The sequence below is a fragment of the Mytilus trossulus genome, chromosome 7 (assembly GCF_036588685.1).
Source record: "Mytilus trossulus isolate FHL-02 chromosome 7, PNRI_Mtr1.1.1.hap1, whole genome shotgun sequence".
In the NCBI taxonomy this organism is placed as follows: domain Eukaryota; kingdom Metazoa; phylum Mollusca; class Bivalvia; order Mytilida; family Mytilidae; genus Mytilus; species Mytilus trossulus.
This window is the reverse complement of record NC_086379.1, coordinates 29,827,361-29,853,587: the sequence shown is the minus strand read 5'-3', so window position 1 is coordinate 29,853,587 and position 26,227 is coordinate 29,827,361. Positions and strand designations below refer to the sequence as shown.

The following is a 26,227-nucleotide window of genomic DNA, read 5'->3' as shown; positions in this document are numbered from 1 at the left end:
AAAGGACTTGTAGGCATGACTGGCAGTCATTATTGTATGATTTGACTGTATTGGTCCTTATTATGAAAGATTCTGACATGGATGTGGTCATGTGGAAACTTAGTTCACAATATTCTCTTCAGTTTGTTCCAGAGGACATTCCTGAACAACACAAGTTGGATTCGTTTTTTTAAACAAGGAATCACAGTAGAAATTAACTTGCAATAGTTTTATCTTTGCATAATCATTATCCTTATAAATCGTCTAAATCAAAATCTGGAAATCATTTCTATTAAGTTGGAACTGTATAAAATACTTTTTGAAACTAGTATAACGACTGAAAGGAGGTTGTAAACAAATCAAGAATAGATAACGTTTACTATTTTCGGTTTTAAAATGAAACGAAAACGGGAAGTGACATGTGGATAGTAAATTCAAAACAAGTCCGGATTCATCAGGAAATTATCATTTTTCGGTTTTAATTCCTTTATTATTAAAAATATATTTGTCTCTCGTTTAATTGCTTCTAAATGATTTTCGTATTTTACGTTTTTTTTATCAGGGTCTATAAATAGTTATAGGTTTACTTTCACGCATGCGTAGCCCAAAGTACAGGAAGCACCTGTTTATCTCGTGAAGACAATTTGAACGTTTTGAATAAAGTTCTATATAATATTTTTTAAATAGAAATTGTCAAAAGTTTTTGATGTCAATTTATATCAATTGTGACGAAAATGCGTTCAAATGACAAATCTACGACAAACGAACTTTGAATTGTGATTGTTTTAGAAATAACAACTTCAAATGCAAACTGTCTGGGGGTAAAAAAATTATTTCGATCAAATGACAAAACTATACTCCTGGTTGTTGAAATGCCAACTGACTGATGTTCCTGGTGAAAAAATTATAGTGGTCAATTATGAGATTTATTAATAATTAACGGATTAGTGACCCATGGGATGGCGAAAAGCTGATTAGTTGTAATCACAACTTGTAACACCTGTTGAAAATGTTAATTACCTAAGGGTCATACACTTGTCAAACACAAAGATAGATTTATAGTATTTTAATGAGAAAATATTTTTACACTTTCTTAATTTAAGTGACGAAATTGATTTGAAAAACTTTCGTCAATGCGAAAACCCTTTCGTAAATTCTGAAAGTGACGAGCGCTAGCAAAATCACTGATCACAAGAATTCAATTGTTTTGAAATTGTTTTAACACCAGCATTAGAAATGTTTAACAAAATCACTGCATTATCTGCTTGAAATATCTTAATGTAAAATTGAGAATGGAAATGGGGAATGTGTCAAAGAGACAACAACCCTACCTTAGAAAAAAAACCCAGCAAAAGGTCACCAACAGGTCTTCAATGTAGAGAGAAATTCACGCACCCGGAGACGACCTTCAGCTGGCCCCTAAACAAATATATACTAGTTCAGTGATAATGAACGCCATACTAATTCCAAATTGCACACAAGAAACTAAAACTAAAATTATACAAGACTAACAAAGGCCAGAGGCTCCTGACTTGGGACAGGCACAAATGCGGCGGGGTTAAACATGTTTGTGAGATCCCAACCCTCCGCCTGTACCTCCAGCCAATGTAGAAAAGTAAATGCATAACAATACGCACATTAAAATAAGAGAAGTCCGAGTCTGATGTCAGAAGATGTAACCAAAGAAAATAAACAAAATGACAATAATACATAAATAACAACAGACTACTAGCAGTTAACTGACATGCCAGCCTCAGACTTCAATTAAACTTACTGAAAGATTATGACTTCATCATATGAACATCAGGCACAATCCTTCCCGTTAGGGGTTTAGTATCATACCATCATACCATGTTTGAGAAGAACATAACCTGTTTCATGCCAACAACTGGTTTTTGAATAAATGTGTTTAGTTTTGATGCAAAGACCCTATAAGTGAATCAATATTAACGCCAAAATATGCAATCTTTAATGACCTGACAACAGTATCGTAACTATATCCCTTCTTAATAAGTCTATTCAAAGGTTTTGTTAGTTTCTGAGGTGAATACTGACACCTTTGTGCTTTATAGAGAATATTTCCATAAAAAATTGGATGTGAAATACCTGAACCTATAAGAAGTCTGCATGTTAAGCTATATTTACGAATGATGTCCTTATACCGATGATAAAATTTGGTAAATGTTTTGACTAGTTTGTGATATCGAAAACCCTGGTGTAATAATTTTTCAGTTATACACAAATTTCTCTCGTTTAAATCTAAAACATTGTTACAAACACAAGCGAATCTTACAAGTTGAGATATATAAACACCGTAAGATGGTGACAAGGGAAGGTCAAAAATGGATATTTAACTATAGGAAATGAAAAATCATCTCTTTTATCATAAATTTTAGTATTCAGCTTTCCGTTAGTGATATAGATATCGAGATCGAGGAAACGGCAGTGGTCATTGTTAGTATTAGCTTTATTTAAAGTAAGACTAGTTCAACAGGATAAATTTCTTTAATATACATACTGAAGTCGTCATTATTGAGAGCCAAAATATCATCCAAATATCTAAAAGTATTATTAAATTTGTTTATCAGATGTTGTTTTGATGGGTCGTTGCTTATTTTTGTCATTTATATTTCAGCTTACAGGAATAAACCAGTTCTGGCTTTCGGATGTATCACTCAGACTGTTATGTGTCATGGCTTTGGATAGATTTGGAGATTTTGTGTCAGATGAGGTATAATCTAGTATTCTTGTCCTTATGATAATACTGTTTATTCATTTCATTGATGTTGAAGAATACTTGAAATTTTTGTAGATTGAGAACAAATTGATTTTTTTATTTTGATTCTTGAAATTGTCAATTTGAACAGTTCAGTAAACAAACCTATAGAAACTACATACTTGCCAACCTCTGACAATGGGAAATCATGTCATGACATGACATGACTTTTGAAAAAAGCATGTGAAAACGTGTGAGGTAGATGCAGACTTTTTAATATGAATGTTGTCATGTTCATAATTTCACACACAAATTTGCTAATATTAAAAAAATATATATATTCTACTGGAAACTTTAACTGTATTAAACAGTGGTCTGTTATGTTGCTTTTGAAGCACCACCACTATATAGGCACATGTTCAAAACAACTGCCAGTTTCAAGTTTAGTTACATTTATTTGATATCTGTAATATTTTCATCCCCATGGCCTGTAGAAATCTGTTGGCTAGATTTGAAACTTAAATTGAAAAAGAAAAATGTTTTACAAATTTGAAAAGTGCACAAAAGGGGTCGTCATTGAAAAAACACCAATACCTTTCAAATTTTTACAGTGCTTTCAAACTCCCAAATAAGAATAAACATTAAAGCAATATGAAGAGAACTACTTGCAAACAAATTGCTAACATGACATGTGAATTGTAATTTCTGTAAATGTCTATTTTTAGGTAGTAGCTCCAGTACGGGAATCCTGCGCTCAATGTTTAGGTGTTCTAATTAAATTTTTAAATGCTCCCGAGGTAGAAGGTGTTGTGATGGTACTACTACAGCTGTTAAGTCAGAGTCAGTGGGAAGTCAGACATGGTGGCCTTCTTGGATTTAAATACCTTTTGGCAGTTAGACAGGTAATACTAATATGAATTTGCTGTTTCAAAATCTAATGCATGCTGGGTAATATTTTCAAAAGAGTACACCAAACCATTGTGATTAGTTTGAAACGTTCTGAACAATTAAGATTTAACCAATGACACAATGTTATTTTCATTTTGTGGAAGAACAAAGAGATTACCCAAAACGTGACGGTACCCAAATTGCACCTATTTTGACAGTTTTTTCACCTACGTTTTTTTATGATCAAGAAAAAAATGTCCATATTGTGTTAATTTTGTAGCCCTATCCTTCTTTAATGTATAGGTACACCAATTTGTTTTTTTAATCCATATTGAGTCATAAAAAAATGGGTTTGAATCAACCTCCGAACTATCCATGATTCTGTAATGAGGAGTACCCAAATTGCATCCATGCTTAAATTCACATCGTCAAAAGTCTAATAACCGAGCTTCTGTTTAATTTCTTTAAATATTTTGAACAATTGAATATTAGTCCATGCTTACTCTTTATATTTTACGAAATGGATACTTATAATATATTGTATTTGCTAATTTTAAAAAGATGACGTTTTGATGACATCACATGGTGACATTTTTCGTATATTTTGCTTTTTCAGTAAACAGTCCATCTGTTGATAAATACTGTGAACGTTTTATGTATATCTAAATATGTTTACCTATGTTGAAAGACGTACATAGTATCAAATCATAAAAAGACAAATTATTTAGTCTCTAGGAAATCTTGTAAGATTTCCGTTGCTATTTTTCTAAATAGGTGCAATTTGGGTACTCGGTGCAATTTGGGTACTCGGTGCAATTTGGGTACCCTTATGTTAGTCCTTTAGATTCTGAAAATGTGAATTGAATTGTATAATTGATTAAACAATTTTCATAGATTGAGGAAAAATGTATTTTCATGGATGCTTTATTTTGTGGGCTTCACAAATTCTGCAAAATGTATTGAAAATTTGTACTTTTTATTTAATTTAAAGTAATTTAAAAAAAATTAGAAAACTATAAAAGAAATCAATCTTCAGTATCCTTTACAAAAAGAATTGGCTAACAGCATAAAAATCAAGAGATGTGGTAAGACTGCCAACAGTCAAAAGTTGATAGGATGACATAAATAGCTTTTACAATATACACTCAGACATAATATTTGACAGCTCATCATAAACAACTTGAATAGTTTTCTTGTGAAGAATTTTATTTTTATGTCCCACCTACAATAGTAGAGGGGCATTTTCTGGTCTGTGTGTCCGTTTGTTGTAGAGGGACATTATATTTTCTGGTCTGTGCGTCCTTTAGTCTGTCCATCTGTTTGTTCGTTTGTCTGTCTCGCTTCAGCATGTTCAGATTAAAGTTTTTGTCCAGTTAGTTTTTGATGAAGTTGAAGTCTAATCAACCTGACACTTAGTATACATGTTCCTTATGATATGATCTTTCTAATTTTAATCCCAAATTAGAGTTCGGACCTCAATTTCACAGTCCACTGAACATAGAAAACAATAGTGAGAGTGGGGCATCCATGTACTGGGGACACATTCTTGTTAAGCCAAGAAATATGTAATTATCTATGTATACAATATTTATAATAAATATAACTTTCATTGTAAAAATGAGTAAAAGGTACCATGGCCACAAAAACCATCAGATGACATAAAAAGAAAACACCATTTCAACAAAAACGTGGAACAGACAAACACCAATCCTTTATACATTAAACAATAAAGTTTTATAGCATCAATGTCACTTAAAGAATCCTTAAAACATTTGGATGAACTTTGGGGCTTATGAAATCCTGTAGCTCCTATTCTCGTAACAGTCATATAATATAAATTTAAGTGAATGGTGAAAAAATTTCATAGTTTCATGTTTATTGTGTATATCAGCAATTTGTACTAGACGTTTTATGTTTAGGATATGACTGAGATATTACTGCCAGCCATTTTGCCTTCTTTGTTCTGTGGCATCCAGGATATAAGTGATGATGTCAGAGCTGTGGCAGCTGCTGCTTTAGTACCAGTGGCAAACAGTCTGATTACTCTTATGCCATTACAGGTAACTGATTGTGTTATTTGAAATAAAATATAAAAGAGTTCATGCACTCAATTCTATTATGACGTCCTTATTTCGCTTTGTAAACAAAGCCGTGTTCTAATGAGCACAAAATATGTTTGACACATGCGCACGAACTTAATGTTTATATTAACGTTATTTCCATCGCTATCCTTTAGATACATTCATTTAAGTGGCTAACATAACATTTTATTATATATTTTTATCAAACAACATATATATTTACCCTGCTCTTAGTTTTTCAACTCATCAAATATGATATGTAATGTACAGACTTCCGGGGAGGGAACAGGAAAATAAAGCATCTCTGTAGATTGACCTCTCACATGCAAAGGAAAGAAATGCATAAATGACACCATATACCAGGTGAGGTATTTGCCAAGTTATAGAATATTAAGCATATAAAAAAGATTTCGTGTGATTGCCAATAAGACAACTCTTCACAATTTAAGTTGACCAGGTAACACGGAAATTAACAATTAAATGTCTGACACAGTACTGCCTTCAACAATGATCAAAGCCATATTTTTGTGTTGATATAGCTATTCTGTTTAATATTCAGTTGTATAAATACTCCTTTTACTGTTAATGCTTTTCAATTTTTATAAAGATGGAGGTAAGTTTGTTTTATTGTTCAAACTATCATTAATGTAGGACATGGCTTTAAGGAGAATACAATTTATTTAACGAAGACCATGAAAAATGGGGGTATATACATGATATATACATACATTAAATCTTCTTAAGGATGTACTTAGGTGAGGTAAGGTAAAAATTAATAAATTAAGAAGTTAAAATTGATACTATAAGTTGGTAGATCATCAACTAAGGATAAAAATAAGTTAAAAATATTGATAGGTCATGGAACTGCTTTTCGAGATATTTGAGATTTAAGATATGGCGGGAAAAGGCTGACTCTAACTTTTCCTTATATTAACATTGGTATAATTAGGTCTCAAAATAAAAGAAAGAAAATTAAAAATCTTCTAAAATGTTGGTAAATGACCTTTCATGAGCTATTAAGTCTTATGTGTAAAAATAAATGGGTGTTATGGGGCAAATATTTTACATTGCATTGTTTGGAAAAACACCAAGGAATCCGAATATTTGACACAAAATTCCAAAACGTCACCTAAGTACATCCTTTAGATAATTGGTATGTAGTTGTACAGTAGACTCCGGCCAATTGGATACCCTAAATGTCAGCTATATCCGATTGTCCGATATATTCAATTAGCCGATGAACGTATATTCCCCCAAGTTTTTTTTCAAAATTGACAGACACAACCCTAAGATACCAATAGCTAATATAGCTGTTTAATTAAAGGAAATTTGTAACTTATCTGAATGTTTTTTTCAGGTTCAAGATCGGATAATTCGGTTGATTGAGTCGCTAATAGATCGATCAGTTGATTTGATTATAATGTATTTTGTTTATCTGTCAGTCTATTGATTTTTGTCGAGCCTTCGACTTTAGTCGAAAAAGCGAGACTAAGCGATCCTACATTCCGTCGTCGTCGGCGGCGTCAACAAATATTCACTCTGTGGTTAAAGTTTTTGAAATTTTAATAACTTTCTTAAATTATACTGGATTTCTATCAAACTTTGACAGAAGCTTGTTTATGATCATAAGATAGTATCCAGAAGTTAATTTTGTAAAAATAAAATTCCATTTTTTCCGTATTTTACTATAAATGGACTTAGTTTTTTCTGTGGGGAAACAAAACATTCACTCTGTGGTTAAAGTTTTTAGAATTTTAATAACTTCTCCAACTATCCTGGGTTTGTACCAAACTTGGACAGAAGCTTGTTTATGATCATAAGATAGTATCCAGAAGTAAATTTTGTAAAAATAAAATTCCATTTTTTCGGTATTTTACTATAAATGGACTTAGTTTTTTCTGTGGGGAAACAAAACATTCACTCTGTGGTTAAAGTTTTTAGAATTTTAATAACTTTCTCCAACTATCCTGGGTTTGTACCAAACTTGGACAGAAGCTTGTTTATGATCATAAGATAGTATCCAGAAGTAAATTTTGTAAAAATAAAATTCCATTTTTTCGGTATTTTACTATAAATGGACTTAGTTTTTTCTGTGGGGAAACAAAACATTCACTCTGTGGTTAAAGTTTTTAGAATTTTAATAACTTTCTCCAACTATCCTGGGTTTGTACCAAACTTGGACAGAAGCTTGTTTATGATCATAAGATAATATCCATAAGTAAATTTTGTAAAAATTAAATTCTATTTTTCCGTATTTTACTTATAAATGGACTTAGTATTTTCTGTGGGGAAACATTACATTCACTCTGTGGTTAAAGTTTTTAAAATTTTAATAACTTTCTTAAACTATCCTGGGTTTGTACCAAACTTGGACAGAAGCTTATTTATGATCATAAGATTGTATCCAGAAGTAAAGTTTGTAAAAAGATTACTCCGTTTTTTCTGTAATTTACTTTTAAATGGACTTAGATTTTCTTACAATCATAAAATAGTAACAAGAGGAATAATTTTTTTTATTTTTTTCCTCATTGTTGTTGAGCCTGCTATTTACAGCAAAAATAGGCGAGACACTGGGTTCCGTGGAACCCTTACAAATTTTTTAATTATGTGTTGATTATCTGAATAAAATATGTTCCTCTTAAATGATGAGATTTCTTGTTTTTGCGTGATTTGTTTCATTTGTGTGTTAAAATAGGTAAAAGTTAAAAATAACTATGAATTCTTGGAAGTAGGCCACAGGTAAATCTATTAATAGCTACGAATTCTCTAAACTATAATCGAACTCGGATCTATTTTTCTACAGCTTTTTATTTATGTAACACATTTCCAATTTCAAGTAAAACAAATATTTTTATTATTATAAAATTGGACACCAAGATGTGTAAATTAATTTGCTTTTCTATATTATCTGTCGTGGTTCAAAATAAAAGGCTGAATATTATGTAAATTAGGAAAATGGCGTACGTGTGTACAAGTTACATAATTCTATTTCACCTGGGATATGCTATTGACACACGATTCCTTATTTTTACACGGGACTTCTATATATATTTTAATAAATTTAATAAACATTGATGAACATCACGCACAGTTTATCATTTCTGTCGTGTCCTTGTTTGTGAAGTAAATGATAACGATCACATTTGGATAAACACATAACAAACACATATTAGACAAAATATAATATCAGATTCATAAAATAAACAAGACAACAAGAAAAATGTGTTTTATTTGTCTATAAAAGATCGTTTTTATTAATAAAATGAAACACATTTCTGTACTGAAGTTTTCTTAAACTTCATAATGGCGCAACTTCCGGCTTCATTTCCTGTGAAGAAAAATATGAATTATTTCAAAATATTCGATTGTACATGGTTTTCACCCAATTTTCATGAATATTCCTATCCAATAAGCTGATATATTCTAATAACCGATATTCGATTATCCGATGTATTTTGACTGAAATGTATAGGGAATGGTTCGGTGTTTTGAAATAATATTACAATAGCCGATATATTTGTTTAACCGATATCCGATTAGGTGGAGTCTTCTGTACCACCATTGTCAAATATCATATCTGAAGAAATTAATCGTCCCTGCATCATCAGGTGTATTGTTTTAGAAATAATTCATGGAAGCCATAGATTTGTTGAAAATTTACACATGGTATGGTCTTTGATATTCAAATTTTATCCTGAGCATTAGCGAAAGAAGCACGTTATATAAGAATTTTCTTTTTAAATTGCAGGTGCCATTAATAGTGTCATGTTTGTGGGAGACATTACTTGACCTGGATGACCTCACATCATCAACCAATAGTATCATGACTTTGTTATCAACAATGTTGTCACATCCTCAATCATCTATACTCAACTGGTAATGATCTGGTTAATTTTATATTCAAGGAACTTGTAACTATTTGGGATTTATTTATTTTTATATGTAATTTTTTTTGTTAATATTTGATTTCATTTTTTTTAGAAAACACTGCATACAATAAAAAAAGAAAGAAGATGTGGTAGGATTGCCAATGAGATAACTCTCCACTTGAGACCAACATGACACAAAAATTAACAATTTTAGATAACCATACAGCCTTCAACAGTGAGCAAAGTCCATACTGCATAGTCAGCTGTTAAAGGTCTTGAATAGACAAATGTAAAACAATTCAAATGTAAATACAAAAGCCGTATAAAAGTTGATGTACTAAATAATAAATGAAAATCAAAATTGTTACAGCAACAAACGACAACAACTGAATTACACGCTCCTGACATAAAACAGGCAAATACAGAATTTGGTGAGGATAAACAAGTTAGGGGTGCTCAAACCTCCCTCTAACCCGGGACTATGTTGTATTAGAACATAGAAGCCTATCATCAATTTGTGATTCACATGAGACAACAAAATCTATGAAATCCTAAGAATAATGATGGATCAACATAAAAGAACAATATAATTTCAACATAAGAAAATAAAAACCCAGAATTTGAACAAATTTTCTGGCATTGTGTAGATACATATTTGAAAGTTTTGCACAATTTGAAAAATATGGCCAGTTCTTTTAAAAGAACATGCCAAGTTATTTAAAGTTTCAAAATGCTAGTTTAAAATCTTAATGAAACCATAATATCATGTGTAATGTATTAGATTTGAACAAAGACATATAAAGTTTTGAATCAGAATTATTTTTTAAAATGTTTGAATTTTACTGATTTACAGGCTAACAACCCCACTTACAGAATTGGTACCTAGATTATGGCCATTTCTAAGACACAACATAGCTTCTGTTAGAAAGTCAGCTTTAGAAACATTTCATACATTATTAACTGTTGAAACCCCACAGGTAAGTTTATTTAACAAAACAATCTAATTGGAAAATTAAATCAAAATGTTCCTATCTTCATGATCTTAGTGCAATGGTAAAGTGCTATTGAATTGACATTAAAATAGAATATGTTTATAAAGTGTTCATTGCGCAACACACTAAAATTGTAGTTTCTTGTTTATTATTAGCTATTTTTTTCATTATTTGACACATTTTTATTACCACACTTTTGACTTATTTTATCCTCCTTTTTTCAGCATCCAATATCAGCGTGGCTACCATTTATTTTAAGTGATGCCCTTCGGCACATTTATCAGAGAAGCCTTCTTGAAGAGAATTCAGATGTTTTATCTGTTGTAATAAAAGTATGGTCCAAGCTGCTACTGAAAGTCCCCCTGGAACATTTGTTATCACAGGCCACACCCTGGTTAGGAGTCTGGTTGTCACAGTGTATGCAGCCTTCTAACATCCCTTTTGATCCAGTTTACATGCTGTCTGCTAAACATCGCGTTCGGGTAAGGAATGTTTTGATATGATGTCTGCAGAATGAAGCTGACATGTAATAAAGTTCAAAGACTTGTGATAAAAATACACCTGTAAAATTTAAAATTGTTTGTATGAAATTGCTGATGTGTTGGGCTCTGTATCATTGATCTAGGTATTGGTTATAAAAAACAAACTGTATATTCTATACCCTTTTGATGTTAATGTAGTCTTAATATATAATGCAACCCATGTCCAAAAAATCATCAAATTATAAGCCTGGTACTTTCAATAACTTATGCATCTTATTGTTATTTGTCTGCTATTTCTGGACATCACAAAGGTTCCTGTAAATTTATAGCTTCACACTAGAAAATATGGGATATTGTAACATTTTTGCATTAATACAAATATTTGAATTATTTCAGAAATTAAGAGTTATTGAAAAAAATGGTGTTTATTTTTTCAGCCTGAAGGAGCACGTAACCAGATGTGTCAGATCCCACAACAGTCCCCTATAGCTAGAACAGACATCATCAATAAAGATTATATAGCTGGAATGTTAACACTCAATGCCTCAGTCCTAGAAAGAGATACAGCTGTTCTGAAGGCCAGAATGACATCAGCTAAGTAAGTTTAATCTGTTCACACTCAATGCTTCAGTCATAGAAAGAGATACAGCTGTTCTGAAGGCCAGAATGACATCAGCTAAGTAAGTTTAATCTGTTCACACTCAATGCTTCAGTCATAAAAAGAGATACGGCTGTACTGAAGGCCAGAATGACATCAGCTAAGTAAGTTTAATCTGTTCACACTCAATGCCTCAGTCACAGAAAAAGATACGGCTGTACTGAAGGCCAGAATGACATCAGCTAAGTAAGTTTAATCTGTTCACACTCAATGCTTCAGTCATAGAAAGAAATACAGCTGTTCTGAAGGCCAGAATGACATCAGCTAAGTAAGTTTAATCTGTTCACACTCAATGCCTCAGTCACAGAAAAAGATACGGCTGTACTGAAGGCCAGAATGACATCAGCTAAGTAAGTTTAATCTGTTGAACTACCTCAGTTTTTGGTGTAGCATCCTGGCCTTGAGTTTGAGTGTTATATATGTAGTTTAATCCAGTGTAAGTTTAAACAAAAGACTAGAAAGATGTTATGTTTTAATTGTTCAGATTTTCTACTAAGCACATGTCATTTAGCAGAAAGCACAATCGTCTGCTCAGAGTAATAGTAATATATTTGGTTTAGGTGACATGTCTCCTGCCTGAAAAAATGTATCACTTGGCTCTTTGTGGCAGTCTAGAATAAAAAAGGGTTTAATTTATAATTAGCTATAATGATTAGTTCCCCTTTCTAATATGCATGTAAAAATTAACATTAGATGTTAAACTATTACCAAATATGCAGTTTCTTGCAATAATGTCATCAATCAAGAATTATTATTATGGGTTAATGACTTAATGTCAAAAATTGTTTGCCATTGGGTGGTGTAATGTTACTTTATCTAATAATAATAGTACCATTAAGATAGAATTTGATTGAAAGCTCAAGTTTAAAGTTTATTGTTTCTAGTTATAGTTTAGTTTGTGCTATAGAAAATTGATATTTGTTGTGAACCTTTAACATTTTGACATTTCAAATGTTGGTATCACATGAATTGTGATTAATCTACTGTATTCTTTATTTGTAGATTACTGGGTATGCTTTGTGATTTTATAACCAGAGCTGTACCAGACTTCCCTTCAGAAGTATAACCATGACATAGTCTATGTTGGTTTCCCCTAAATAATGATTAATCTACTGTATTCTTTATTTGTAGATTACTGGGTATGCTTTGTGATTTTATAACCAGAGATGTACCAGACTTCCCTTCAGGACCAGAGAAACCTGTGGACTCTATTGCCAAACTGTTTATATTTCATCTGAATAACAAGTCAGCAGTCCAAAGATTTGTCATAGGCCAGGTTACATATGAATGGGCCAATGCCAGTCAGGTGAGAGATTGTATGATTTTTTTTTCAATCTTAGTATTGTGCCACATGAAATATCCTATTTAAAAGATAACTAAGATTTATGGAAGTCCATCGTTAAATTTTACAGTTTACTGTTGCATATTTAGCTGTCCTGTCAACGCGTAGAGGAATGTGACTTTTGCACTTATTATTGGAAAAATTACATGCTGGCTTATTTTGTTACAGGCAGATTGAGATGTTTTATGTTAGAAACATAATTGAAAGTAAATAAAGTAAAGCTCTTTTACCAAATTTTTTACTTGCAAAGAAAAAAAGTTATAGATATAGAAGATGTGGTATGAGTGCCAATTAGACAATTTTCCATCCAAGTCACAATTTTCTTGGAATTTGTAGGAAAATGTAAACCATGAACTTAGATTATTCACAAAGTTCAATTTTGGTACATCCGTGTCTGCAAACTTGGCAAAAACCAAGAAATTTAATATCAATAAAAAAAAAATCTCAATCTAGGAAAATATACACATGAAAGTTACTAAAGTACACAGTATTCGTCACTTCAAACGAGGCATTGTTTGTAAACTGTATTCACGGTAAATGGAATTTGTATTTCAGAACTGTACCTGTCCTGAAAGTGTGACATCCAAGTTAATGGAATGTTTATGTGAATCTTTGTATTATGATGAGATTGCAGTCTCTTTCACACACATGCAGTCGGACTGTAAAGATTTTATATCAGCTCTCAAACAACAAGGTGTAGATTTAGATGTGTATTACCCGCCTGGGTAAGTGTATTAAAGATTTTATATCAGCTCTCAAACAACAAGGTGTAGATTTAGATGTCTATTATCCACCTGGGTAAGTGTATTAAAGATTTCATATCAGCTCTCAAACAACAAGGTGTAGATTTAGATGTCTATTATCCACCTGGGTAAGTGTATTAAAGATTTTATAGCAGCTCTCAAACAACAAGGTGTAGATTTAGATGTCTATTATCCACCTGGGTAAGTGTAGTTAAGATTTCATATCAGCTCTCAAACAACAAGGTGTAGATTTAGATGTCTATTATCCACCTGGGTAAGTGTATTAAAGATTTTATATCAGCTCTCAAACAACAAGGTGTAGATTTAGATGTGTATTACCCGCCTAGGTAAGTGTATTAGATTTTATAGCAGCTCTCAAACAACAAGGTGTAGATTTAGATGTCTATTATCCACCTGGGTAAGTGTATTAAAGATTTCATATCAGCTCTCAAACAACAAGGTGTAGATTTAGATGTCTATTATCCACCTGGGTAAGAGTAATAGAGTGTGCAAACATAAATATTATATTTTTTTATTGAGATACATGTCTATCATAATGACCAATTTTAATTGGTGGAGGGATCAGAGTACCTGACAACACTAACCTTAGATCAGAAAACTTGCAATCTTAAGGATTTAAGTCATTTGCACCTTGCTTCAACATGTTCAAGAGGGATTCAATTTTACAACTTCAGTGCTGACACGCTATAAATTGTTGTAAATGAATTACTTTGACTACAAACCCCCCTACCTCCTACCCCATCCCTAATAAATAGTATAGGTCCAAGAATATAGTTGCAGCAGATTTCAGTGAGTTTGAAGCTATAGGTAATATCTCTGGTTAGCTTGCTTGTTAGCTGAACCGTGAAGTCATTGTTAGGTTAGGTAAACTACCCTCCTTAATAGTAGACTAGAACAACAGATAACCAATCTATCTCTCTGTAAGACTAAGCTACTTTAAAAGGAGGGTAGTATACCTTACCTAACTGACTTCACGGTTCAGCTAACAAGCAAGCTAACCAAAGATATTACCATTAGCTACATACTGACTGAAATCTGCTGTAAATGCTGTGGAACGTTGTGAAATGCTGGTAGCTGAATTTAAATCATTGAATTTAAAATAAAATCCAGTAAATGCACTGTGTTCACATTATTTATTAACCAGACAGTTTTGTGCCTGGATTTTAATCAAAATTTATGCACACTTGGTACTGCAGAAGCCCTTAACATATGCCCCGTCGTTAGACACCAAACCTGGAGGCGTGGTTGCTTATAGCTGTCTTACTGCAGGATACCATCTAGGATGGATGGCCTGGGAACACATATTGTCTTCTGTATTTTTTTTTTTATCTTTATTCAATTCTTCAACATATACATACAACAGATATATTACATATTACACAAAATATCACAATGCAATGTTTTTAAGTATAATCATATATAATCAGCACAATATTTAGAAATTAAATGTTATTACACCTTCGGTTTCTTGTACCAGAATATTATTCTTTAAAAAGTGTTTCTCAAAAATATTTCTCATACATCTTGCATCACACAAATATTCATACAGGTAAGTTATATAATGTTTTACAGTGTATTTAAATAGTCTAATAAGATCAACATTACTGTTTAAATTTTTAAGTAAATTCCTTCTTCTGAAGATACAATATCTCGCTACAGATAACATGAAATTGACAAAACTTACATTTACGCCTTTGATAGGTCCAAATAAACCAAACATAAATACCTCTTCATACACTAAATTATCAATTTTGTCAGAATCAACATTATCAAATAAAACTAACAACTTTTGTTGCATAAACAGATGAAATTCTACTAATTCAGAACATAATAGAAATAAATGAGTGATATTTTCTACTTCCTTTTCACATACATCACATACATTGTAATTTATAAGTTTCATAGTCATAAGTTTAGAATTTGTGAAAATACAATAATGAGCTATTTTGAAATCTAGATCCATTAATATAGATGGTTTCCAATAGAAATTAACGTTTTTCCATACTTTACAAAGATCATTCTCTTCAATCTCAAAAACTTCCGTCCACTTTTTATAGCAAATAGGATGCTGACATAGTTTACTAGTAAGTAACAAATACAGTTCTTTTGTCGAACACATAGAAAACTCTGACAATTTATCTTTGAAAATGACATTAATATTTATAGAGCGAGAAACATTTCTCCTATGAATATTTTTATGAATAATTTCTGTCCATTCTTTAGGCAATACAACTTTTAAAGTATTATATCTTTTTACAATACTGTTAATATCACAATGATTAGTTACATTTTGTATCATCTCAACTATAGCCATTTCTGGTAAAAAACCCTCTATAACTTCATAACATATATCTTTTACTTGAACAATTCCAGCATTTATAAAATCATACCATATAACAGTTTTTCCATCGAACAACACATTTGGATTACAAAATAAGGGTTGATCATATACATTTTCAGTGCTAAGATCAAATTCAATATCATCTCTTAAGAGATCAAAACCTTTAAACATTTCTTTGTAAACATTAGGAATACACTTCAAGTTTTCTGGTAAAGTCTTCTGTATTATCAAGTGTACTGGTCGTCCAACTGGAATTGTTGTTAAATATTTCTTATGTTGATTTGAATATTTACATATAAAGAAGTCCCTTCTATAGAAAAAAACAGCAAATAAACTGCAAAAACATATACAGTTTAGAAATTAGTTTGCCTATCCTAAGAAAGGGTTGGTTGTTTTGAATTATTTATTTTAATTTTAATTTTATGAGTAATACTGTTATTAGAAAAAAGTTATAATTGCTATTTACTGGCAAGGGAGACAATAATGATAATACATGTACTACTTAGGCTTGATACCACTTTAGTTTGTCTTGGTATAATTTAAAAGCACCAACTTGTTCTATAATAATCCTTTAATGTTTTCATCTTTAAAAAATTGAAACAGTTATATCAATTATTTGTAGAAAATTACACATAATATATATAAAAAAGAATTATACCAAGAATTACATTATGTTGTTGGACAGAACAGCAGATCAAAGCATCACCAAACTCCTGACAACAGATGGATGTACTCATTATTTGAGGTTATATAATAATAAAGGGCTGTTACAATAATAAAAAAATCTGATGGGGTTGAGGGTTTGAAAGTACTTCTTTAAATATATGATAAATCATTGGTAATGTGGCTATAATTATTTTTCACACTTTATTTTTATTTTAACTCACATATCTTTTCAGTAACATATTAACAGTAGAACAGGCGACTGCCCTAACCACCTCAGTATATGAAGAGATAAAGGCCAATCTCCGTCCAAAGGTTCTTCAGACTTTTGAGGACAGAAGAAAACAGTTGCAGAAAATGGTAGAGCAAACAACCAAAGAACTACAAACTCTTACCCTTAGGTTTGTTGTCACGTAAACTTCATATTGCCATGTTACAAAAGAAGGTCGAATATACAGAAGAGACGTTATAAAATCATTAAGGAAAAGTCAACAACACATTTGTATAAAAGGAAAAATGCTGTTAAGACAGTCTTAAAACACTCCCAAGTATAGGGTTTAATTCATGTGTTCAGGAATGTTGGCTCAATTAAGGTTCCACTAAAGTCAAAATATAGGACACTTCATAGACATCTAAACTTTGCCTGTATTTTTCAACCTATAATGAATAAAGTCATAAACCATAGGAACAGATGTTCATTTAAACATACTTTACATATACACACTGTGTAAATTGTAAATAAACTTGAAATTGTTATGTTGTGGCCAAACCGGTTCTTGGGGTAAACACTAAATTTTCAAAAAAATCTGCAGGCCTGCAAGCCAACTTAATTTGCTTAAAATTGGTATGGATGAATACTGTTACATGAAATGCAGGGCAAGCTCTGGTTGAAAAATACAGGAAAAGTTAAGATGTCTATGAAGTGTCCTATATTTTGACTTTAGTGGAACCTTAAATGGAAAAAATGGAAATTTGTACACTTCTGTTCAAAGGGAGAGAACTGCTTTTACTCTGTTAGTCTGTCTGTGCTTCTGTGTATCCTATGAAATTTAATTTTAATTTTCTCTGACATTAATTACAAATCATAGTTTTCTGAATTTTCTTGAGAGACTTTCAAAGCTTGGCATTTGTAAACAAGCAGTTTCTAAATAATTCAAATCTAACACATTTCCTTTTTGGCATCAATAGAAACAAATCATAAAATTTTTATAAAGTATAAAGTTTGAAGAAGTATAAAACTAGGTTTTAATTTAATATGCGAGTATGATGTCAAATAATTTAAGTAATTACTTTCAATGTTTATAAAAACTTGCAGGGTGCAGTGTTCATTATCCAAAGCAGTTGTAGAATTGAACAATTTACCAGAAAAAATGAATCCAGTTGTTAGGCCACTTATGGAATGTATGAAAAAAGAAGAAAATATTGATCTCCAGGTAATTCAGAAAATTTCCAGTGGCCATATTTGTTTTTTCCTTACCAGTATTTGTTATTTTTCACCTGGTATACCATTCTAGTGGATTGTTATATTAGTAGCATGAAAGATAATCTATCGTCAGACTTAAAACGGTAATTGAAAGCTACCCTTAGTTTCAAATGGGTTTAAATTTTATCATGGTTCGTCAGAACTCTCCAATTATTATCTTTTACTATTAGCATTATATTTGTAAAGAATTTTAATTGATTCGTCAAAATTAGTTGATTGTTTTATTGTCATAATTAAAATGTACCTTTTATCCTTAGGCACGCAAGATTATCATCAGCATCATTTGCCATTTTTTTTAACAATTATACCTCATGAGTGTTCGTTCCCCCATTTCGACCCTCATGAAAGTGAGACAACAATCAGTTAATCAGTGTCATCTTCTGATCAAACTAAAAGGATCAATTTACATAAATCATTCATTGAAATCTATTTATATGTTATCTTCATTTTAGTTTGAGGCAGCTGAAAGTCTCTGTCATTTGATTAAGAAATGTCTGTCACGAAATCCCAATCCCAGTGTCAAGGTGGTGAAGAATCTACATGGATTCCTGTGCTGTGATCCAACGTTCACACCTCTGGTAGAAAATCCCCAGGCTGATATCTCAGGTATATAATTCAGATATTTTTTAGTGTGTCTTATTGTTTTTTTTCATCTTTGGCACGGCAAAATTTCCTGTCACCTCTTTAAGGAACTTCATTTAATACAAGGATTTCAGAAATTTGCTTTTTTATGAGTCAGCTATACAGTGTGATGCTTTTTCAGATTCATCACCTACAACTTCCTATTTACTGTGGATTCATTTATTTTCATGGGTACCAATTTTTGTGGATGAAGGAAAAATGACATGTTCGTGGATATTTAATTGGTGGTTTTGACAAAGTCTGCATACACTCCTACAGAAAATCTGTCATTCGTTGCACATTTAATTTCGTGGTTCACGTGTAACCACGAAATCCACGAAAAATGGTATCTAACTAATAATAATGATTCCACAGTACCTTATACTTTTAGCAGGGCAGGGTATCATTAGTGAGCAGTAGCTCACAGATTCACTTGTTGTTTTGATAATTAGATTTATGCTTAAATTGCATGCTTAAAACATCCGTGTGTTTATAATTTTTCAGATGGAGTTGAAGTGAAATGTACAAAAACCTCAGGAATTCTAACATTGACAAAACACCAAAAGGTAAATTACAAAATAAAATTTAAAAAAACAGATCTCGCAAAAGTTTTACCCAATAATTTATTGGTATTGATATGGAAAGAGAGTTGTAGATACAAATACATCTGTTCATTTGTGCATCTACACTGACAAACTGGATGAACAAATGAACAATTGAGACTCTCATGTTCATGAGTATATCCAAAGTCATGAACCTCGTTTAAAATATAGATATTGATAACAAACTAAAGTATTTATGGTCATCCATAGGATGTTTGTTAACAGATTAATATTATGCCTTGTACTCATACTACACTAAAGTGGGAGTATTACTTTTTCTATGTGTATCCATTTGCCCATCCCATGTAAGGTTAAAGTTGATATTAGTAATTGTTAATAGTAGCAAATGAAGTATATATATGTCAGTGCACTAGTGTTCTATGAAGTTATTGAATTTTATACTCCAACAGTTTTATATCATTCTTTAAAAGATTTGTTTTATATTCACAATGCAAATGTACCAATATTATTAAATTTGCACAGTTAACTCTTTATGCTTTTAAATAACATTCATCCCCTTCACCCCTCCAAAACAAAACAAACAAACTGCAAATAAAAATATTTATTTAAACATTAAGTTGCAAAGCAATATATGTACATTATTGTATAAAATAATGTGTAAATAAATGTTCTTCATTTTTTTTTATATTTAGGCAACTGATGTTGGGAGGAGATGGCTCAGGAAAACTCCAAGTGTTAAGTTAGATCTTGGTGTGTCACCTGAATTAGCTGAAGATAAAGCTGAGGTAAAATTATTTTCAGAGTTTTCTCCCTTGATATTCACAAAATTATCTCCCTTGATATAAAAGAAATTTGTCCAGAATCCAATGTTACTTTTGCCAAAGGAAAGTGGAGAAGTAGCAAAATAATTTCACTTTTAGAGTAACCCGCCTTTTTTAAAGACTTAGATAATATACTGTCAATTCAATTATTTTGGTAGGTACCAGGGATGGGCACGATTACTGACAAATGTTATCGATTAATAATCGATTACATGATGGATTTTTGTGCAATTGATTAATAATTGATTACTCAAATTTTAATATGTAATCGATTACAATTGATTACTTTATCAAAAGTAATTACATTACTTTTCGATTACTGTCAATTACATACTTCAACATTTCAACAAAAAATAACATGAGTAAAATACAATCATATTGATCAACATTTGTATAGTGGAAATGTAGATCTTTACCAAATGCATCATTCAAAGCATTGTTTCTAAATTATAAGTTATTAGCTGTTTTTTTAGATCAAATCTCTTGATGAAGATTAGAAATATTCAAAAAAATCTTGAAATTTTGACTTTCAACATAAATGAAAGATGTCATCACATTGCAATAATCACTTATTCATAACTAATTGTTTTTCAAAAATTTAGCTTTCTTACTAACTTACATTAGGTTTTTGGTTTTACTCTTTAAAAAATGTATTTTAGCATAGTTAATTATAATGTTTCAAGGGGCACTAGCTTAGCTAGGAGATATATAAAAAATCTAAAGTTTGATTTTTTTCTGTTCAATCAATAATGAAAGTGAAATAGTGAAATAAAAATTCACTTTTTGCAGCCAATAAGGTTCAATTTTGTCAAACTATGCTAAGAAACATTGATAATTAGTAATTCACTTGCAAGTGAATGAGTCAACCTCTTTAAATCCGTATTTATGTGAACTTCAATTTAACCCCTAGCTAGAGATTAACAATGCATGCATTGTACGTGTACTGGTTATTTAAAGAAAAAAATGCCAACAATGAAAGTGAAACTACGGTGAATCATTTGATTACTAATTAGATGCACATAAAATCATTCTTATACGGTTAAAAACAATGAGAAACATCTATTTTTAATCTATAAAATCAAATCAAACAGGCCTATAAAAATCCAATTGCACGTGTTGGTTTAATCTATTCATATCTGTATTTATGTTTACATTGCTTATATGGTCAAATGGATAGTTGGTACTAATTTTTGTGGATTGATTATAACTTGCATTTTCATGGATATTTCATTTGGTGGTTTTGCCATATTCAGTGATTAAGACAATAGAAAATTTGTGGTTCAACAAGCTTGAGTCATGAAAATTGGTATCCTATGATTTTTTATTGATCGACAATTTTGCTAGAAATGAGAGCAGAAGTGTTATTGTTTTACAGAGTTATCTTCCTTGATATCAGTTAAAAGATGCAATTTAATGCCAGAACAATTGATGACTTTAGGTGAATTAAAGACTGTATAACTCCTTCATTGCGCTAGATTTCAAATTTGTTTCTGTACAGAAATATTTGATTACTAGATTTAACTTTATGCATTTGAATTTTGTTTGTGTAAATCATACGTTTTCCAAAGAAAATTTATTTCAGATAGTGACTTAAATATTTTGTACAATGACAATTGGATATCCTGTGCCTGTGATAATATTGAAGACACCATGAGCAATTCTGAACTCATGGGTTGCCCTCTTCAGGGCTCCCCTAGACAGGTTGCAAGTGATTTTGCTTCAGTAGTATCAGAGTGCACACAACTTTGATTCTTAACTAGTCATATGACTAGTATTAATATTTCATACTGCGAGTAAGATTTACATTAGTTGGATTACTACTCATGTATTTAGAATATGGAAACATTACAAGGGATACATGTCTGTCTGACAGGGTTCATCTGACCTTGGCCTCATTTTCAAAGTTAAATTTGCATGGTAAGTAATGTTTCTCAGGCACACTTGTTTCTGTAAATTTAATCTTTTTAACCAAATTTGTCTGCAGGTATTGGCAGTTTTCTATGTGAAATATACTCTTTCATAGATAACTTTACTTGATAATTTGAGAGATTTTTTATTTATCATTTACAAGATTGATCGTTTATATAAATATACAGCGTTAATTTCCATTGTTTAACGCGAGCGTACATTTCAAATGAATAAATTGAATGAAAACTACGGTTTCTTATTTGTGCATTGTGATTAAAAGTTTGTATGTATAATTACTTTCATTTGTTTCTTACTCTGTCTTGAATTGGTCTCGTCGTACTATTGCAAATATTCAATTTCATGACTGCATCAAGTGTTTCTATCAGTTTACCATAGTGCTATCACATGGTAAGGTTAGAAATTAATGGTTAACCCTAGTTGTAAGTGTTTTAATGTCTTATCTTTATGTTTTAATTTATTGACATAACTGCACGATCCGATTTTTAATTAACAGTGGTACATGTAAGGTACATTTGTAATCGTTACAAAAAATCCTGCTCAAACTTTTGTCAAAGACGGTTTTAACTTTGAATTGTTGCGAGAGTTTATGTTTTATGTTGAAGGCACTTGTATATATTGACCTGAAATACAAGTACTGTTTCATTGAGTTTAGATACATGTCTCCTGTTTCTGTCCCTGACCCATGTTTTCTGTATTCGGCATGTGTAGTGCATCATGCCATGAGACATTGTTACGTGTACCGTGATGAACTTTTGTGCAGGACTGCTTTGTGTTTTTTTTTTACATGGAACTCCTGACCAGACTATGACTTTTTGACTCTTGACCTATGCACTTTGGGTGTGTCATCATGATACAGTGTGTTCCTTTGTATATTACCCTAACCTAGACGTATAATTTTAAATTGACCTTGCTTCTGAATATGTAGCATGAAGATGTATTGTCATAAGATGGTGAGTCTTGTGACACGAGAAACTTTATATGATCTTGACCTTTGCCCTCATTGTACAACTTGCATATTTTGTTTCAAGTATATGGAGAATCGTCTGATTGCACTCATATCCCATATTCTTATATCTATATTAAATATATAGATATATTTGTATGTTTTTAATTGTAAGATCGGTATTATGAATTGGAGTTTGAACTAGTGCACATTTTGTTAAGGTGCCATCTGAAGTCTGCCGCCGGGCGAGGGATTTTCTCACTATGTTAAAAACCCATTGGTGACCTTTAACTGCTTTTTTGCATTTTTGTCATGTTACTGTCTCTTAAACACATTTCACATTTCCATTCTCAATTTTTGATATGAGGAATGTTTTGATCAAATGAAAACTAAATCTTTTAATTGCCGTGAAAAATTAGAAAGAACATTTACTACTCTAGTAGCACCATGTGCTGCCAGTTGTGATAGCTAGATAATTCAAAATGGTTCAATCATTTCACCTTGGATTTCATTTCATGGACATGTTGATATGGATAGATATAGGAAGATGTGGTGTGAGTGCCAATGAGACAACTCTCCATCCAAATAACAATTTAAAAATTAAACCATTATAGGTAAAAGTACGGTCTGTTTAAGCATCTTAAAAATCACATGAAGGTATACGCATATCAATAGACTGAACTCAGTGCGAAGAAAATTTAAAAAGTACACTTAGACAAAGAGCTCAATCTAGTGAAAAACTTTTTTTATGCTGGTCACTGTCTGTTATCAAACTGCACCGCCATCCTTAAAAAAAATATGCAAGCTAATTCTAATAGAAGTAGAATCCAAAGGAAGCAAATAAACTGTTTACTGAAATAAATGTACAATATGTCTATGGGCCCCAGATGCCCCTGTCTGTGAAAAGAAAACAAAAGTAACCTTCCACATATAGAAACAGGATTCACGTAATTTTGACTGTTTAGTGACCATAAGCATTGTGTATAAGTTTCAAAACATTTGGTTGATGCAAACTAAAGTTAAAGAACAGAAACAACAGCTTAAGCATCTTTAGTCTACGTGTTGATATGTGTATCATTAGTACTAGTACCAACTTCATATATATAATAACTCTTGTGTTATGGGGTAATAAGCAGTACGTATAAGGTTTATAAAATTTGATTGAGTACAAATTATTTAAAAGAACGAAAACGCAAATTCAGCATGTTCTATGTTTTTAAAGGAATTTGATAACTCTTGAACGGTAAAAGTGACCCTACCCAATTTTAAATTCAATTTTTTGTATGTGGAAATAACCATTGTCCCAGGTTAGGGGGATGGTGAAGACCCCATTAACATGTTCAACCCCGCTTTATTCAGTATGCATGTACCTGTCGCAAGTCAGTGGCCTAGATACATTTGTCCATTTCTTTCCTCGTTTGAATTTTGTTTTATCGTGTTTTTTCTATGTTGTGATGTTATAATATTGTTTCATCCGGCTGCAAATGTTTCCCCTGTCCTAAGTCAGGAATCTGATGTACAGTAGTTATCGTTTGTTTGTGGAATTTGTACGCTTTTCTCGTTTCTCGTTTTTTTCTATTTAGATTAGACCGTTGGTTTTCTCGATTGAATTGTTTTACACTAGTAATTTTGGGGCCCTTTATAGCTTGTAGTTCGGTGAGAGCCAAGGCTCCGTGTTGAAGACCGTACATTAACCTATAATGGTTTACTTTTATAAATTGTTATTTGGATAGAGATTTGTCTCATTGGCACTCATACAACATCATCTATACATATTTGCTCATTGTTGAAGGCCGTATGGTGACATGTAGTTGTTTTAAATTTCTGTGTACTTGGTATCTTCTTTGCCACATAAGGTGAAGGGTGGGGATCCTGCTATCATGTTTAATCCGCCGCATTCTGTTTGTATGTACCTGTCCCAAGTCAGGATACTCTAATTCATGAATTGTCGTTTCTTTATGTGTTACATATTTGTTTTTGTTCATTTTTTGTACATAATTTGTCCGTTTCTTTTCTCGTTTTAATTGATTTACATTGTCATTTCGGTGCTTTTTATAGCTGACTATGCGGTATGGACTTTGCTCATTGTTGAAGGCCGTAGGATGACTTATAGCTGTTAATTTCTGTGTCATTTAATCTTTTGTGGAGTGTTCTTATTGGCACTCATGACACATCTTTTCTATTTTGTGTAAAAGTTTTGTAGTATTTGATTGGGGCATCTAAAGTTAAAAAAAAACGGAACCCTTTGTTTTTGACATTTGGGACGAACGGACTAGAGTAACTCCGTAGTTTATACCCCTTATCTATGGTACCGACACAGAAGTTCCGACTAGTGTGCTGGTGCTACTGATTCCACCAGCACTGTCATTAACACACACACACCAACACAATTTTATTATAAAAATATTCAATCTTAATTTTGATTTGATTCTTTTTGGCGTATAATGATTATATGCATGCCTTAATTTCACAAGTAGTATCAAATTTGACAAATTTATTGTACATATACATTTTTGTTATATTTTATAACTTATTTTTCAATTAAACTTAAATTGATCATCAGTTTCTTTTTATATGTCTTTTAAGATTCCGTTTTGAACAAAACGATTTGTTACATATATACTTCACACGTATTTCTATCAAATCTGACATTATTAGAAAGCAGCTATTAAATAAAATGCATTCGAATTTTACATGTGCATTTAAATATATATGCAAGTCGTCAACTGGTCAAGTGGCTAGATGCATATATCGTTGGCCAATTGAACGACAGGTCTCCAAATTTTGTTGTTTTAAAACGTCTAGAAATATTAACGGAAATAAATAAAGACAAAACGACTGAATTAAATAAAAATAATGTTCGATATAATGTACCATTTCGATTTATTTTTAAAATCTAAACAATGCTTGATTTTATCTAGTTTCCTTATCATTAGAATTAGAAAATAAATACCTTACATCTTCTTTTACCGTCGATCCTGAAATGTTTAATGTTATAAAACAATTTTAGCGTCTTTGACCTACTTTACCTTTTTATTCGGATACTTGTGGTTATCTTCTACAAGTTCAACGGGAACATTAGAATAATCTAG

The 26,227-nt window shown here is 31.5% G+C and overlaps 1 protein-coding gene across 1 annotated transcript in view; it reads left to right on the top strand.

Moving 5' to 3' along the window:
* LOC134724908 (TATA-binding protein-associated factor 172-like) overlaps nt 1-26,227 on the top strand; it is a 62,668-nt gene that overhangs the window by 7,655 nt on the left and 28,786 nt on the right. Inside the window, exons 9-22 of the mRNA XM_063588256.1 lie at nt 2,615-2,710; nt 3,421-3,597; nt 5,503-5,643; nt 9,413-9,540; nt 10,387-10,510; nt 10,750-11,007; nt 11,445-11,605; nt 12,797-12,971; nt 13,563-13,732; nt 17,012-17,176; nt 18,091-18,208; nt 18,711-18,864; nt 19,384-19,445; nt 20,135-20,227. Coding sequence (XP_063444326.1) covers nt 2,615-2,710; nt 3,421-3,597; nt 5,503-5,643; nt 9,413-9,540; nt 10,387-10,510; nt 10,750-11,007; nt 11,445-11,605; nt 12,797-12,971; nt 13,563-13,732; nt 17,012-17,176; nt 18,091-18,208; nt 18,711-18,864; nt 19,384-19,445; nt 20,135-20,227 — 2,022 coding nt within the window. The remainder of the gene's footprint in view (nt 1-2,614; nt 2,711-3,420; nt 3,598-5,502; nt 5,644-9,412; nt 9,541-10,386; nt 10,511-10,749; nt 11,008-11,444; nt 11,606-12,796; nt 12,972-13,562; nt 13,733-17,011; nt 17,177-18,090; nt 18,209-18,710; nt 18,865-19,383; nt 19,446-20,134; nt 20,228-26,227) is intronic.